Source organism: Linepithema humile, chromosome 6 (assembly GCF_040581485.1).
Source record: "Linepithema humile isolate Giens D197 chromosome 6, Lhum_UNIL_v1.0, whole genome shotgun sequence".
NCBI classification, from domain to species: Eukaryota; Metazoa; Arthropoda; class Insecta; order Hymenoptera; family Formicidae; genus Linepithema; species Linepithema humile.
Genome location: NC_090133.1, coordinates 21,300,593 through 21,317,383, shown reverse-complemented (window position 1 = coordinate 21,317,383; position 16,791 = coordinate 21,300,593). Strand labels below are relative to the sequence as shown.

Here is a 16,791-nt window from a genome sequence, read left to right as displayed (position 1 = left end):
AATCAAGATGGAATAAGATGTATAAAGTCGCAACAAGCCAGCAAAATAACGCCAGTGCTGTGAAATTATAATGCTATTATAAACAACCAAAAAAAGAAAAGTAAATAAAACAATGCGGCAAAAGAAAGGCGTACTCCGAATATAGTCGCTAAATAACGCGAGTGCGATGCAATGTAGAATAAAGATGCGGAATGTACCATCGGGAGGGTGCAAAAATTTACATGGATAAAGAGCCTGTTATTACGTTGCCATTTCGAGACTACGTGTCGTCGACCTTAGAGCGACAGAACAGCCCGTTCAGCAGCACGCTCGTCATCACGAAGAACCTGATGAAACGAGGGTGTCACTACCTCATCGCCGTTAAGATTGAGATGAAAATTCAGTCGTCGACCCTTTTACGCTCTCCGATTCTTCATCTTGACTTCCACCTGCTCTTCGTAAAATACCTAGCCGAATCGCCTCGCAAAATTATATTGTGAAAGATAACTCTTAATATAATTAACCTAACTAATTCTTATAAAATACGAGACAATGCGTTTAAAAATATTTAAAATCTTGCTACATTGAATGAGAATGCTATCTATACATATAATGTGAACGTTAGATATTATTTCAATTTAAGAATAAACATTTAAAAAATAATATTATAAATATCTGAAAAATAATTAGTTTGCAAAGTAATAGTAAATTTAAAGCGTATAATTTCAAGAATCTTTTGTACAATATTATTTTATTATTTGTTTGTCATAATGCTGTAAAAACTGGATAATATAAACTCAGTTATGTTACTATCAGTATATCAATATTTACAATTAAAATTAAAATATGATGAAAAATAAATTCTTTATTTTCAGCTATTTCCGCCTTTAAAACTTCTAGCTCTAATTTGAGATTAAAATGTGATTTTTATTAAGGAAAATTTAAAAAATTTTATAATAATTAATACGCGCGCGCGTGTGTGTTTTTTTATCTTATTTATTATTTTTTTATTATATGTATTTTATTTCTCGTCTTTTATACCCTTATCATTTCTATATAATATTCCTATCAGTTTGAAATTGTTAATTACTTCCTATCGAAACTTTTGCAATTACAGCGAAAACGCTTTAGTTTAAATACATATACCGTTACTCGTTATTTTTTAATAAAACACTTCGTGAGCCAGAAAAGTTTTCGAAATAATCAAGGTTTTGTTTTCACAGTGAAAAGAAAATGAACAATAGAGAAAGATAGAAAAATAATGTTTTTGCACGAATAGATTGAGTATCAGACGCAGAAATTTCGGAATGTGTAATAACTCGATAGTTCGCAGCTCCATCCTCCTCTGGTTTCTATCTCGCGAATTGAATTAAATCCACAAGTCTGGCTCGGATCTGACATCTCGTAAACCCGAGGGTACCGCGAAGATCTCGTCCGTGAAGAATACAAATGAGCGTGGTATCAGTGTTCTGAATGCGCGCATATTTCACGATTATGTCACTTTTTCCGTTTTTGTCGGAAACGTACTGGGGTGTTCTCGACTGTGTCTAAGGATTTGCTCTCAGGCGAAGTTTTCTATATGAACCATCTCACAAACTATGATAATTCTCTAAGTCCAAGAAAGAAGTACTTGAAAAAGTTACAAATTTTCTCTTTCTCGATAAATTTTCTACATTTTTCGAGAAATTATTTTCTTCAGTTATTTGATTGCAAAATATTATCAAAAATATTGAATATTAGCATTACCTATTAATACTATATTATTAATGGCAGCATTGTATATTACTTTTTTTTAGCAAAGTTCAATAAATTATAATGATAATATGAAATCTTATTTTACTTGCTCCTTTCTTGTTTGTTTTTACTTGTTTAAATGTGCTGAGATGTGAAGAAAGAGTAGTAGAGAGAGAGAAAGAGAGAGAGAGAGAGTGACAAGATAAGTACATATAAAAGCATCTTACATCAATCTTACGTCAATCTTACGTCAATCTTACGCATATGCTACATCAACTTTCTAGAGTTAAATATACATCTGATTCTTCCTATGCAAATTTGATTTATGTTCTTTTATCACATTATGAAAACTTTTATCAATGAACATAGTATATAATAATCGAAAAATGTTTCTTTCTTTGATTTAAATATTTTTTTCTAGAACCAAAGAAAAAATTGAATATTTAATTAAGTAGGTTTTATTACATTAAATAATTTAAAAATAAATAATGTAAGTTGAAAAAGTTATAATCCGATACAATTTTTTTTTTTTCTTCCTTCCCTGTAACTTATTCTAAATTCTATATACGCAGGACGATCATGGTTACGAAGTCCTAAACCTCTCGACATGAGATGCTACCGGTTTATTGTACCGCAAACGAGGGAAAAAGATTCAGATAGGACGCATACGCGTTGCAAAAGCTCCTTATATCGAAAATTTATTTGCTCTCATATGTTGGATTCAATTTGAAAATCTGTCCACGAGCGGGCAATTGTGAATCAAATAAGTTATAGAAATAGTTTAATAATTTTAGTTTAACAACTTAATCGTGTTGGCAAACGCAATTCATAATTATATAATCTCGAGCGTTATCACGTTCATTTTGGGCGAGACTAATATTAGATTTCTACTTTAACATAGCGATATATTCACATAATTATATTATAACACTGTTAGCATGTACAGTACAGCACCATTTTCAGAAAATTACATTCCGATCACGAATATGAAAATTATAAATATTGCAGTAAGAGAAATATAATATATATATATATATATATATATATATATATATATATATATATATATACACAATCAATATGATAGTTAATATGATTTAGTGCGTTAGATCAAATTATCATATAAAGTTGCCTAAAAAAAGTTTACATTAAAAAAAAGATTGTTTGACATTTCCTCTTTAATGAGAAAACATCAAGCTTAAGGGGATTTAACGAAGAAAAAGAATTTCGACTACTTGCAACAGTTCTTTTACTTTTGCAAAATGGCAAGAAAAACGAAGATAAAGTAAAATATCCGCTTGCATCGGATTTATTCCACCTAAAGGTTAATACTTCCGAATTTTACGTTACTTTGCTAATGGTTTTCTCGCAACTTGAAGTTGATGAATATAAACAAGAAAACGTTAAAGTGAAATACAGAAAAAAAGTAGTCTATATTAAAGTGCACATAATACAAAAATTCAGTATTTATCTATTTTAATGTTTTCAAAATAAAATATTTTTAAAAAATTTAAAAATAATATTTAGAAAAATAAAAAATTTAAGTGTTAATATTTTAGTATTGTAACTGTGATTAACTGTGATGTCATTAAATAAAATTGATAATAACTTTTAATTATACTGAAAAATTAAAATTTCCCAATTATTTCTGGAATTTACATTTGCTTTTGTATGTTGTAAATAATGTCACAAATATGAGAAAAGTTGAGAAAAGTTTGTTGAGAAAATCGTTAATTAAAGTGAGAATATTCTGCAATCATCTGAATTCATAAATTAAAGTGATGCAATCGATGAACGGTTCTATTTTGTTATTTTCGGATTTTATGAGTATTTTTTGCGAATAAAACTTTTCCAGCTATATATATATATATATATATATATATATATATATATATTTTTTTTTATTTTTTAAGATTAATACTAGAATAATCTGATATCAAAAACAGAAAATAAAACTGAATAAAGCATGTCGGAAGCTCGTGGAAAGAAGAAATTTACACATGCCACTTCACTGACTACTTAGATCTGATATTGCTAAAAGATTTGCATTTTCAAGCGCTATATTCCATATGTCATAAAGGGTATTTATTAGAATTTTTATGTTTTATGTATTGTATATAAACATAAGTAAAAAATGAACCGCGAGAATATTGACATAGTAAAAATGAGCAAATGTTAGATAAGTATATAACAATATAAAATAAGAATAATGTAAATCTTTTTTACTTTGTTGTCAATTTTTTTATAAAAATAAATTTATAATTAAATATATTTTAGAAATAATTACTTTAAAATAAATTTATAATTTAATGTATGTATCTTGCATTCTGTATCAATATTTGAGCATATTTAAACAATTTTATCAGTCGTAAGAACCTGCATCTCATGCATCAATTAATTATATTTCATTTTTCGAGAAAGTTGATTATATTTATTAAGTAATTAAGGATCTCTTTTAACGAGAATTTAACTAGCATTTTTAATGATTTATCGATGATGCTGAAACACATTCACCTGCAGGGTATTCACGCAGTATAAAAAACACACGAGCATTACGGAAGAACAGCCTCTGCATCCTATTAATTCACCTAACGACAGTGCTGCAGTGCACATATTTTCTGTTAGAAGAAAAAACGACTCGTTGGCTGTAAATTGTAAACAGAACCACTGCAACGGTAATTCACAGCGCAAACATCTGCGATACGGAATTATTCGATTTGCGAAAACACTAGCGAATTGTACGAAGTTACAATCGAGATCAAATCATTGTTGTTTCTTCATTTAATATAATTTTCTCAATTAATGCACCAACTAAAGAATCCGCTACAACAATAATGTAACTCATTCTCCTGCCTTTCTACTTTTAAAATCTTGAGAAAATTGATTTTAATTCAATCTTCTCAATTTAAAAGTTACTTTTCTCCGCTTCTTAGAAAGGTGAGTCAGACAATTGTTGTAATGAATTTTATTCATTTCATTGAATTTCATTTTACACAAAGGAATTTCAGTTTCTCCATTTCTCACCACCTCTAGCGTTGTTTCATCCGCAATTACCTGCTCTCTACTCGAATTATAGATTTGTATACCAAGTTACGCTACGTTGGGATCGTCTAACCAACTAAAGGATCGTAAAACCAACATTCTTTACTCAAGCATCAGCAGCCTACTTATGCAGGAAACTGGCGTACATCCAAGAGTGCACTTTCGTTATTACCACGGGAGGAGCGACGTCGTTAAGCTTACGCTCTTCGCTCAGTCGTTACGAATTACGAATTACGAGTGAATCGTTACTCTTCCGCGCGACCGTCTGCGGTGGTCAGGGATTTTTCTTAAGCATGGTATCGCCACCGCTCGACCACGATTTACCGCGGCTCGTTACGATTATACGACGCCACTACGGCTCGTTACCAGCATTTCTGTTGTGCCCGGCGCAACTTAACGATACTGTAACTGGCCATTCCCGCGCCTGCGGCTAAATCTAAAATTGCACCCGCTCTCCTTGCGGTAAAAACGAGATTTGGGATATTAAAAAATGAATACGGTTGCCCGGAAAAATATTTCAGCAATGGCGCATTAATCAGATAAAACTCATTTCCAAGATATTAGTGAAAATTTAAATTTAAATCGCTTTATCTTCGAAAAATTGTTTTACTTTCTAACACTATTCTGTAAGTGTAATAAAAAATTCTTGTAAAAATTTAACTATATTAAAATAAAATTTACATTTATATTAAATTGAGTTTAGTTATATCCGCCTTATCTGTATAAATTTAACATTAAAACATTGTACATTTAATTTGTGCTGAATTTTTCTCGCTAATCTTCTTTAATCGTTTTATTTTTTAGGACGGATAGACACAAAAGAAAGATTTTTATATTTTTCGGGTAAATATTCTACTCATTTAGATGTAGTTATGATGTTGTCAGGGATTACGTGTTGAATTATGAGTGAACAGCCATTGCATAAGAAAGAAAAAAAGAGAATTGCATGTGCCATGTGCAGTGGGGTATGCGAAAAAAAACGACGTCACTCGTCTCTATAGGTCATAAAAACTCATCATTGTATACATTGTAAGTCCTCTTTAAAAACAATTTTCATTCGTTATTGCAGCCGTTTATAAAACTCGAAGCAGCAAAATGCGCCCTCTCAGTGTTTTACGCGACTGCATAGATTAACGGATTTTTGCTCAGCCGAAGAGATTGCATTTTTTGCAGTTAAAAAACTGAATGATTTTAGCAATAACTGCGATAAACTTCACAATTACGTTTTACACAAAATTAGCGATCTCAACAATAAGAGAGCAATAATAACCGCCCGTAATTTTTATATTAATCCAATATTTCATTTTATGTTTCAGCTTCGTAAAGTCTATTGCTTCGTAAAGCGGATACGTTTAATAACGATTTGCCACTCGATGTGGCTGTCGTTACGCGAAGTTACGCCAACGCTCAATTATGTGCAACAGATTTTTACGGGGAGTGACTCGGACCGTGTATGGTGGATTAAATGGGTTAACATCACTGCTTGCCGTCGGCCTTCTTTCACCGATACTGTGCGAAAACAGCCCAACACTCTGTTCGCACATATTCGCGGCGAAACGAGACCGTAAATCAAGGCTGTTTTTTTTACGATCGGTGAAATTACGTTGTAATACGGTTAAGTGTTTTATAAAGAACTCACCTTACGGAGCGATGACGGAAACTGCTTCAGATGAGAAGTTGTCGTCGTGACTTTGTCTTATTATCGCCATTTTTCCTCGTCGATGATGAGTCGTAGAAATCCGCGTAGATGATGTCGCCATTTGATTTGTATGTCAGAAAATACATTGTGGTTGGATCCGAAGCGTTTCTTGACGTGTAGCCGAAACGGAGATGATAGAAAGCCTCGAACAGCACTTAAAATCAGATATCGATATTGTCAGAAAAGACAAGATAAATTGCTCAAGTTGAAACAATGTTTTCGGGATATAAAAATTATTAAAATAATATATTGCATTTTTCGCATATTACAAATATTTTTGCTTATATACAAAGTATCTTACTTTTATTGTATTTTGTTTTAATCATAGTTCAATAATGAAAAACAATGGTTATCTTCTCAACGAAAATTTCAGAGTGTCAATAGTTTGTAAATTAGAGACAAAAAATAAGGAATTCTTCTAAAATAGATTTCAATGCAATAAGCATCGAAATCATATCTATTACTTAAATTCATGTGAAATTTCTATCAATATAATTTTCTACGAAATGTAAAAATTTCAGATTAGAGATTTCGCGAATAGAACAGAATAACAAAATATTTTTATGTAATATACAATTGGTTATTTAATTTCTTTCATTTTAACACTATTTATTTGATGATCTAAATACATATTTTTTAAAATTCTTTTTCTAAAAAGCTATTCTTCTATTTCCAAGCAATAAACAATCAAAGATATTACGTTAATTTTGATCACCGTGGTGAAATTTGTGGAGCTCTCTATGGCGTATTCGTAATTCCGCTTTGCGAGTGGGCTATCAATTTCTATTGATCATCAAACTTCCGCACTTCTTGTTCCAAACGCGGGCTTCTCGACGCTTCCGACAAGCGCCGTCTCGCAAGCCACGCGATCCCATTCACGCTCTCGGGTCACGTAGCAATAAACAATCGCCTGGCAATCGGTGGCAGAGCCTTTCGCCGTGCACAACGGGCATGCAAATGTGCGACTTAAACAGGCTCACGCATAACTCGCGATGATAAATCGCGGGCGGACGGGAATGTAAAACGATGCAAGTGACAAGAATATCTTTCACTTGCTTCGGTACTTTTTGTAGAAAATTCTTTTCGCGCGTTCTTAATCATATGCGAACAAATTCTATTGCATAAGCAAATAAAAAAATCTCTCCCCTTTTAATCTTGTTAACATTTAGAGAAGTGTGCTTTATATCTAACACAATTCAACATTTTAAATCATAATTTCAAGTTGTATCTACAATCATACACAAAAAAAATAAATTTTATAGCTTGTGAATAAATTTTATAGTTTTCCACTTTTTCTAAACTTGATTCAATCGTGGACTTATCAAATTCGCAGATTTAACTGCAATACTTATATTTTTAATACGATAGTCTTTTCTCACTGTACTAAAATATCTTTTTGGACTTACAGCGTTCTGCACTTCAGTCTAGTAACACGGTCTATAGGGAATGACGGAGTGTGTATAACCCGTGGATCGCAACCACGGCTCGAAACTTTACACACGTATCTCTCTCGACAAACTCAGAATTAACTTTATCGGACGATATCGAGCTTGCGCGAAATGACCTGAGTAATTGCATTCTACATTCGAAACCGGAAAGCCAAATACGAACAGAGGATCACGTTGATATATAAAGTCCATTCTGGACTTTGCGTCATTTTTTTCTTAATTATCAATAACATAAATTGAATCGATGTCATAATATTGAAGTTTCAATTTGTAAGCAATAAGATTAATATATACGAAAAAATAATCGAATATTTTATTAATTACAGATTTCATTGCACTCTCTTATAAACAAGAAATAAACTTTGATAACTCTTAATGTCTTGATAAATTTTATATATCCACTAAAGAATGTATTCTTAATCACAATTAAACATTTGATTTATGTTATCGGAGATAGTTACATTTACATCTTCCAATCACAATATAGTCAAGTAGATACGCTTTAATAAGCTGTAATATACAAAGTGTGTCAAAAAATTCACGAAATGTCACAAAATTCCGAAATAATCTTCTTTAAAACTGTTATTCACAAGAAAAAAATTTAAAGCAAAACAATTTCTGAACAATTTCTTTTGTTATATAACGTTATAAAAACAATTTTTGATCAGGAATCCTTTGTGTCCTTTATGTTTGTTAGTTTTGCAACGAAATCTTATTAACTTGTCATTCGGTCATACTTTTTTCCAATAAAATGTCTTTCAATAAAATCGCTGTAGATAAAATCAGTTCTCTAAAAAAGAATTTGTTGAATATCCATCTACAAATCTTTCAAGAGAACAATTCCAAGCTCGATAAATTCAAAATTGAAATTTAATTAAAGTATCATTTTTCTTGCTAATCTTTCTCTGGATTATATAATGTTATAAATATTCTATATGTAATATTATAAATCTACGCTTAAACATGGATAAATAACAATTTCGTTTTAATAATTTACACAATAAAATTCCACTCCAATAATAATAATAACCACTCCAGTAATAATTTCCACTCCAAATATTATCGAAGATTTACTAAGCGTTTTTGGAAACACGCCACTTCGTGTATGGTGTGTTAATTTACATTTGTAAATTATTGGAAGTTGTAAGTCAATTTGAGTTCGTCAATCCGGAAAATTAAAAATTAGTCATGACTAAACAAATGACAACAAGCTTCGCGAATAAACCAGCGGACACACCGATACTATATTTGATATGCGATTCCCGGCGAGAGCGGATGACCCAAATCGACTGTCATATAACTCTCTTTCGGAATTCGCAGTTTGCGGAACAGAAACATAAATTTAGTGCTGAGTGCGGCGAAAAAAGAGAGGGAGACGAATGGGACACGTAGTTCCGCGGTCTACGCTTTCCGTTGATTCGGCATTATTTTCTCGCTCGATGGGCGGATACGAGAGTAACCCATTTGGGAGAAAGAATACCAATGGCACTAAGCCTTCTCGAGCCGAAAGGCATAATCCAAGTTATGACAAGATAGACACTGAGATTCTTTTCGTATGCAAACTTCATCTATAAAATAACTCACGATATTGAAACAGATTATTAATTAAGCTAATTTAAGTTAATCATAATGTAATTAAGTTAATTTAATGTTAATTTTAATGTATATGAAAACAGCGCGTACCTGTAGATTTTCCTAAAATACATCTGCGTAATTTTGCAAAATTATTTAATATAAATAATTTTGTAAAATCATATCAAAATCTTAATAAGCACATTTTGTTTTTTTTTATGTAGTACAATATTAATCATTTATTAAAAATAAAAATGTCAAGTTCTTTAATCTACAACAGCCATTTTTTATAAATTATTTTTTGTATTCTATGATGAATTTGTTATAAATTTAATGCTGATCCGCTTATTACGAAAATAATTTAATAAATTGCCTTTGTTAGCAATCGCCTTTACCGTCATTATTTTTGTTTGAATTCCAAGTTAAAATAATTATCGAGTTATATTACTAACACCTACATTTTATCATGGCATTTAGATGGTATTATCAATAAAATGTATTGATCACAATCAGTCAATTTAATTGATTGATTTATTATTTATACTTTTAAAAATGCAAATATTTAAACGTCGATTTTCCCAATTGTAAATATTGCTTTTAATTTTATGCGCTCGTAAAATATTTCGTTATGTTTTGCTGCTTTATTTGCCAAGTATTGCACATATTTGCCGTATAATAAACGTGCAATTGTACAAATTGTATTAATTTTTTAGTTTTAAACAAGAAATATTTATGACACAAATTTCATTTTGTTGTTTACAATATAATTAAGAAGTTATGATTATTTCAAAATAATTCTAATTAGTAAACACCAAAGAATAAATTCTAATCAATATTTAGGCACTCGGATATCTAAGATTGAATACCTAAGTTCTGGATTATAACTGATTCTTGTTGTTTCTTAAAGAAAATACATGTGAGTGTTTGTTCGCGTCAAAGGCTTGTAGGAACATGCTCTGATTGTCTATTCGGTAACCGGCGTGAAATCGCACTGTGCATCATCGTGTGTGCGCTCGAAGCATCAAATTGACTTGCTTATACTACACGTAGAGGAGCTGCATGATGTCAATGATGTTGAAATTAACACCCCACGTTATTCTCTCGTTACACGGCATGTAATGTACACGATGCAAGACCACATGCATCACCCATCAAACTAACCATCAAACTAACCATCATTCAGCTGTTCGCCTGGGTCATGCAGATGATGAGTAAATAGCTATGCGATTCCGTCATATCAATATCAAAATTACGAAATGCAATACAGTAATAATGCATACGCAGCCGAAAGTCATAAATCCATCATTACGTAATTCATAGAGATTTCGTCGGCAGCACGATTTCGGGAATTTGAGATACATTAATGCATACAGATATACACTGTAATTCACGTATTTGAATAATTTAATTGTTTACGGTAACTTGAATCTTTTCTGTACAAAACGTTTTGCCATTATAAAGTGAAACAAATGCTTTTTTTCTACAGACAGAGCAGTTCACGGTGCTATGGCTGCTATTTGCGATGATAGTTGCTGGTAATACCGCCGTCCTCGCCGGTCTTCTACTGGGAAAGCGCAGAAAATCCCGGATGGACTTTTTCATTAAGCAACTAGCATTTGCGGGTAAGTGCTTTTATTTTTGATAGCTTTTAATAAAAGTTTCCATTGCTTCACTTAAATGCTTTTTTTTGTGAAGAAAGATTGGTTTCAATTTAAATAAAGAATTTCACAACGTGTAGCATAAAAGTGTATATGCCACATTAAAAAATCCACTATTTAAAATCTATCCACCATAAAACCACTATTTAAAAAAGTCTTGTATAGTTAATTCAACTAAAGATTAATACAATTTTACAATAGAAAAGGCATGATTTCAATTTTGTCTCTTATTATTGTATTCTCAATAAGTATTTGTTTAAGAAATATGAACAGATCGCAATAATTTTCTTTTGACACGTTTCGCTCTCGATGTTTGCACTCCAAGCTCTCAGAAAACGATAGTACATCCTCTTTCGTGTATACGTTTTATAGATAAGCGTTTCTCTACGTTCTTTTTCGCGCTGACGTATTTTTATGCATGCGATATCGGAAACGCAGCCGTACAATCGCATACATGTAGTGTAAAATTTTTCCATGCTTTTCAATGTTGCAATGCATTTGCGTGCATTGATTGTACGTACATGTTATGTGAGTATTTACACTTGAAAAGCGATATTAATATTCATTAATAATAAAAATTTTTCATTAATCTTTTTCAGAATATCGTGATAATCGTCACTAATAAAATTCTTTCTGCCAATTCTTTTCCAATGTTTACTCAAGTGTTGTCTTTCGAAAATATTTGTAAATGTATGCAAATATATTGATATCATGTTGCATATTGCACTGTTAATTTTATACAATATAAACTAATTTGAATATCTAACAAAAGCTATGCATTCGGGAATAAAAGATATCGAACTATTGTTCATGTTTATATCTCCGCTAGAAGACATACAATGCAGTCATAAAGTATATTCTTCTATTATTCCTTTTGTTTTTATTTCAAAAATATCTTGCATATTAACAATATTCAGTTAATCATAAATATGATATTTATAAATGTATCATTATACATAGCGTTTATATATCGCTTTTATTTAAAAAGATTTTTGTTTATAAGAATAAAAATTTCTACACACTTCTCGCTCAAAGCTTTCGGAACCAGATAACGGTTAACTTTGCTCAGTCTTTTTCTCGCATTATTCGCGTAATAAACTTGCAACACTAAAAGCAGACGCATTTACCATAAAGTTAATGTCTGCTAGATGGAAGAAGGAAGAGGAAGAATACCTTTTATAGCATAAAGTAACATGTTACGGGACATAAATAATATGAGAAAAAATGACCTTTTATTAAGATCTTTGTTAGATGGCAGTTGAAAACAGTTTTTATAAAATTTAGTATTTACATGTCTAAAAAATGTTGAGGAAAACTTTATCTTTCTGGCAACGTGCTGTAAATATTGTTGGAAAATAAAAAAAAAATGTTGCATATCAACAAACTTATTAAAAGTAATTAAATTGGTCAGTTAAATAGTGCAATAAATTGATCTCATTTTAAATGTATAAAACACATTCACTTTCGTTTCTATCATATAAGAAGTCACAAGAGGAACTTTTTAAGATATATTTTCTCATTGTTTTGTTTCTTTAAAAAATTGAAAAAAAATTTAGAGCTCAGAATTTTAATTGACTATTAATTGTCTGATTACTTAACGAGACCTTTTCTGCAACGAACCAAATAATATCAAAATCACGCTAACATAATAGCAAGAAATACAGAGCAGATGTTGTATGGAGTATAGGAAATTTGATCCTTTACAATCAAGTCAAATGTAAGGATACCTATTGAAAAATTTCCAATAATGATTGTCACTACGGATATGCTTCGCAATAGACATGAAACGTTTTTACTCGAAGGAAGAAGACTCTTTAAATAACGATCCTGTACATCAGTACTCTTGTGCGATAAGAATACGAAACTTCCTTTTCAGAATATTGCAGCGTCCTCCAAAACACTTTCTATTGAAATATAACAATACTAAACTTTCCTTCGTTGTCATTTTAGAAAATTTCTCACCAATAAACATAAGTTACCGTATTATAATAACAAATAATAATCTATACTTGATAATAATGCAGAATTAATATTATTAATGCAGTAGCTATTTCTCCATCATTTGACCTTTTCAACCTCTTTTTAATAAAAAGAATTTCTGTTTTATATATTTTTCATTTGCATTGCAATCGCATTATTATTGCTATTATGTAAGCCTCATTATCATTGTTTTTTATTTCTGTTACATTTTGTAAACTTGAGTTATTAAAGAAACGATAAAACATTGTTAATGAGCAGTGAAACTACAATCCTGTCTCATTTTTCCATTATGTTCGGCCTCAATTTTACAAGTAATCAATTATACAAATAAAAGGGCACTATTAATTTCATCAATAACGGCAAATAATGAATATATAACATGTTTAAGAGCTCATATTGCCATTTGCCAAAAGACATTTGCTCGTTATTAATGGACTCTGATTTATACTAATCAATAAAATCATATTAAAGTTCAATTTCATTGAACAATAGTTTCTTCTTTTCTTATCCAAGCGTTTGGAATTGGACGTGAATAGTAATCGATAAGAAAGAGTTTAAGAAACGTTAATAAATCTGGCTGTAAGTTATAAAACACAAAAATATTAAAAGATTTCAATATTATTTGAAAATATCTACTTCGGTAATATATAGAGCTGTGCTTCAAAGTACAGCCATTAGATCGATCAAATTTGATCATTCTTAGGAAAGATTTCCGTAAATGGACTGCGCGTGTTCTGGAATCTTGAATTGGAATACTTTTCGAATAGTGCAAATCTTCGAAATTGGAAATGTTCAATGACATAACGACATCGAAATCCGTCTCAAATCTGAAATCCGTTTGAAAATATGAGCTCTTGCGTGAAGCAAATTGTAAGATTGTAAAAGTTTGATATTAATGTAGAGAAAAGATTTCAATTTTCAAAAATTAATTAAAAGAAATAAAATGTCTAAAATGATAAAAATTGTATATTGTAATCGTAGATAAAAATAATATTTTTTATTTAATTTTTCATTTATTAGTGATTTAAAGTTTACCATATAAATAAAATTGTTGTGCTAATCAAAATTGTAATGTAATAACGATAGTCTTCTAACTTAATTAACTACTTGCGCATGTTCTTATTATATATTTAATTATTCCCCAACTTACGCCTGCAATTTTGATATTAATATCGCGACTAATGTTATTGGGCCGCGAGAATGCAAAATCAAATCTCTACGCGAAAATATGAGCAATGAAAATGGATAAGCTTGGTTTATTCAGAGAATCAGCATGGGGTTGATATCTCCCTTTTTCGAGGATTCTTACGATCCTGAATCCGGAAAACGATGATAATGCCCTTTGAAGTTATTACTATGGAATTTGTCCCTTAGGAGTCGTAAAGCAATTCAGCGTGCCATGCTTTTGAAATCATTACAAATCAGCACAAATCTGTCTATAAATCTGTGTTAATCCATGGAAAAAGATATTGTATTTGTTTAACTGGATTAAATTTTTTAAATTTAACAAATTATTAATTAAATAAGCACGATATGCTTTAGTTTTAACTAATACCGTTCGAATTAACAAGATTTATTCTCATTAGACAAATGTTATCGATGCAAATCATTTTTTTCAAATACATCAAATAATCAGTATTATAATATTTGAAAAAGTATAAATAAATAATAAAAAACTAAAGATCACATAATGTGTAATGAAGTGTATGGGTGTGTGTTTGTGTTTAATATTTCGTAATAAATGAAAAATTCTACATTTTATATTTTTCAAAGCTGTAATCCTAATTGAATTCTTCCGCGACATTATATTATGAAGCTTACGCAGGGCACAATATGCCTCCATGTGGAAATCAACATTGCATGGAAATGGCGTTTAATTATTACGATGTTTATGATACGTAAATGTGATAATACAGAAACGCTAAAATTAGAGACGCATTACCACGTAACGTTCTGTCGCGCCCGTTTTAAGTTAAAAAAATTTCAACAAAATTAATAAATAATTACATTTAAAAAATACATTTGAGTATTATAATCATTTATTACGGTAGATAAATCTACCGTAAGGTTTAAGAGAGTTAATTAATAAAAGTTTTAATTAGAATCTAATAAATAAATAAATAATTAAATGATAAATACTTAGAAGTTTTAAGTAGGAGTTAAAAAACATGCAAAGAGAGCCTCATTTACACCTCTATGTTTTGAATATGGGACTGGAAGGTTTTAAAGAGCATTCTAAATCCTTTTTTTATTCTTCATATATCTAAAATGGAAATAACTCGAGGTTCGGGGCTCAAAAAAATCCTCTGATGTAGTATGAATTTTGTCTAATTTGATTCTTTAAGTCCTACAACAGTAGGACGTAGAAGATCAAAATTCGGTACTGAAATTTCGACTCGGGTACACAAGTGTCCTACACAAGTGCAGGGTAATGCGATATAAAGTTGAAACAAACTGTAAAACAATCGCATTACATATTTGAAGACTTAATCTGCAGAAACAGATTTTATTTTACTTTTTTCACAATTTAAATAACAGCGCCCGCAGCGCCTCTATGATTGCGGAAATTTCACACATTTCTTTAATGTAATTAAATTCTAAAATTCATATATAATGATTTGCTGTTATTACAATTTAAAAAAATCTTGAGCTCTATTCAATTAATTAATCAGCTTATAACTCTAAATCAAGTACTTATCTATCTACAATAAAACGATTCTCCACATGTGGAATATCGCAAGCATATCTCCGGGAACATACGGAAACATCAATCAGATCTCCGGATATGCTACACATATATGCTAATTAATTCGCGGATCATCAAGTATTAGATTTCGGAGCCTCGTGCATCCGAGGATATACGAGATATCCGGCGTACTAACAACGTACTAACTGATAATTAGAAATCTTGTGCTAATAGTACTAATAATTGGTATCCTCCATTAATTGATATATCATAATTTATCATCTTGTTGCAGATTTACTGGTCGGCCTAATATCCGTACTAACGGACATAATTTGGAGAACAACGGTTGCGTGGTATGCCGGTAACATAGCTTGCAAACTGATAAGGTTCATGCAAGCTGTAGTGACATACAGCTCAACCTACGTCCTCGTGGCTCTGTCAATCGACAGATATGACGCCATTACTCGTCCGATGAACTTCTCCGGCAGCTGTGAGTACATAGACGCGCGTATGATCTCAGCCTTTAATGTTAGATCCCATTATAAAGTACTATCGACAAGATAAATTCATTAAATCAGTTGGTACTTCAGTTAAACACACAGTGGAATCTATAACGTGAATCGTGGCATGTTCAATCTTGAAGATCACTTTGCAAAGAGCTACTTTCCTCCAAATTTTAAGTATAATAAGTAGAAAGTACCTTAAATATTTAATTTAATAAATTAACGCTACAGAATTTTATAAAGTTCATGAAAAGGTGATGTGGATGGAACGTTATCGGAAGAAAAATGATATTTTAAAATGTCAGCAAAATTAGCACAGACAAAAACATGGATTAATCAAGAAAAAACCTAAAAATATTTCTAACTAACAATAAAAAAAGAGCAAAATAAAATAGAGCTAAATAAACAGGCCTAATAGCTCGACTTCCACAAATGATTAAACTTTCATATGCCAATTTCTACGAGTTTGTATTTATTTATCACGTGAAAG

General features: G+C 30.8%; 2 protein-coding genes across 2 annotated transcripts in view; one reads left to right on the top strand and one right to left on the bottom strand.

Annotated features, from left to right (window-relative positions):
* The window catches only part of cdi (center divider), a 120,744-nt gene that overhangs the window by 84,512 nt on the left and 19,441 nt on the right, over positions 1 to 16,791 (bottom strand). Inside the window, exon 4 of the mRNA XM_067356982.1 lies at positions 6,395 to 6,608. The gene's annotated coding sequence lies outside the window, so the exon portion shown is untranslated. The remainder of the gene's footprint in view (positions 1 to 6,394; positions 6,609 to 16,791) is intronic.
* The window catches only part of LOC105671792 (Crustacean cardioactive peptide receptor), a 63,646-nt gene that overhangs the window by 32,648 nt on the left and 14,207 nt on the right, over positions 1 to 16,791 (top strand). Inside the window, exons 2-3 of the mRNA XM_012366240.2 lie at positions 10,961 to 11,096; positions 16,091 to 16,288. Of these exons, the coding sequence (XP_012221663.1) occupies positions 10,961 to 11,096; positions 16,091 to 16,288 (334 nt within the window). The remainder of the gene's footprint in view (positions 1 to 10,960; positions 11,097 to 16,090; positions 16,289 to 16,791) is intronic.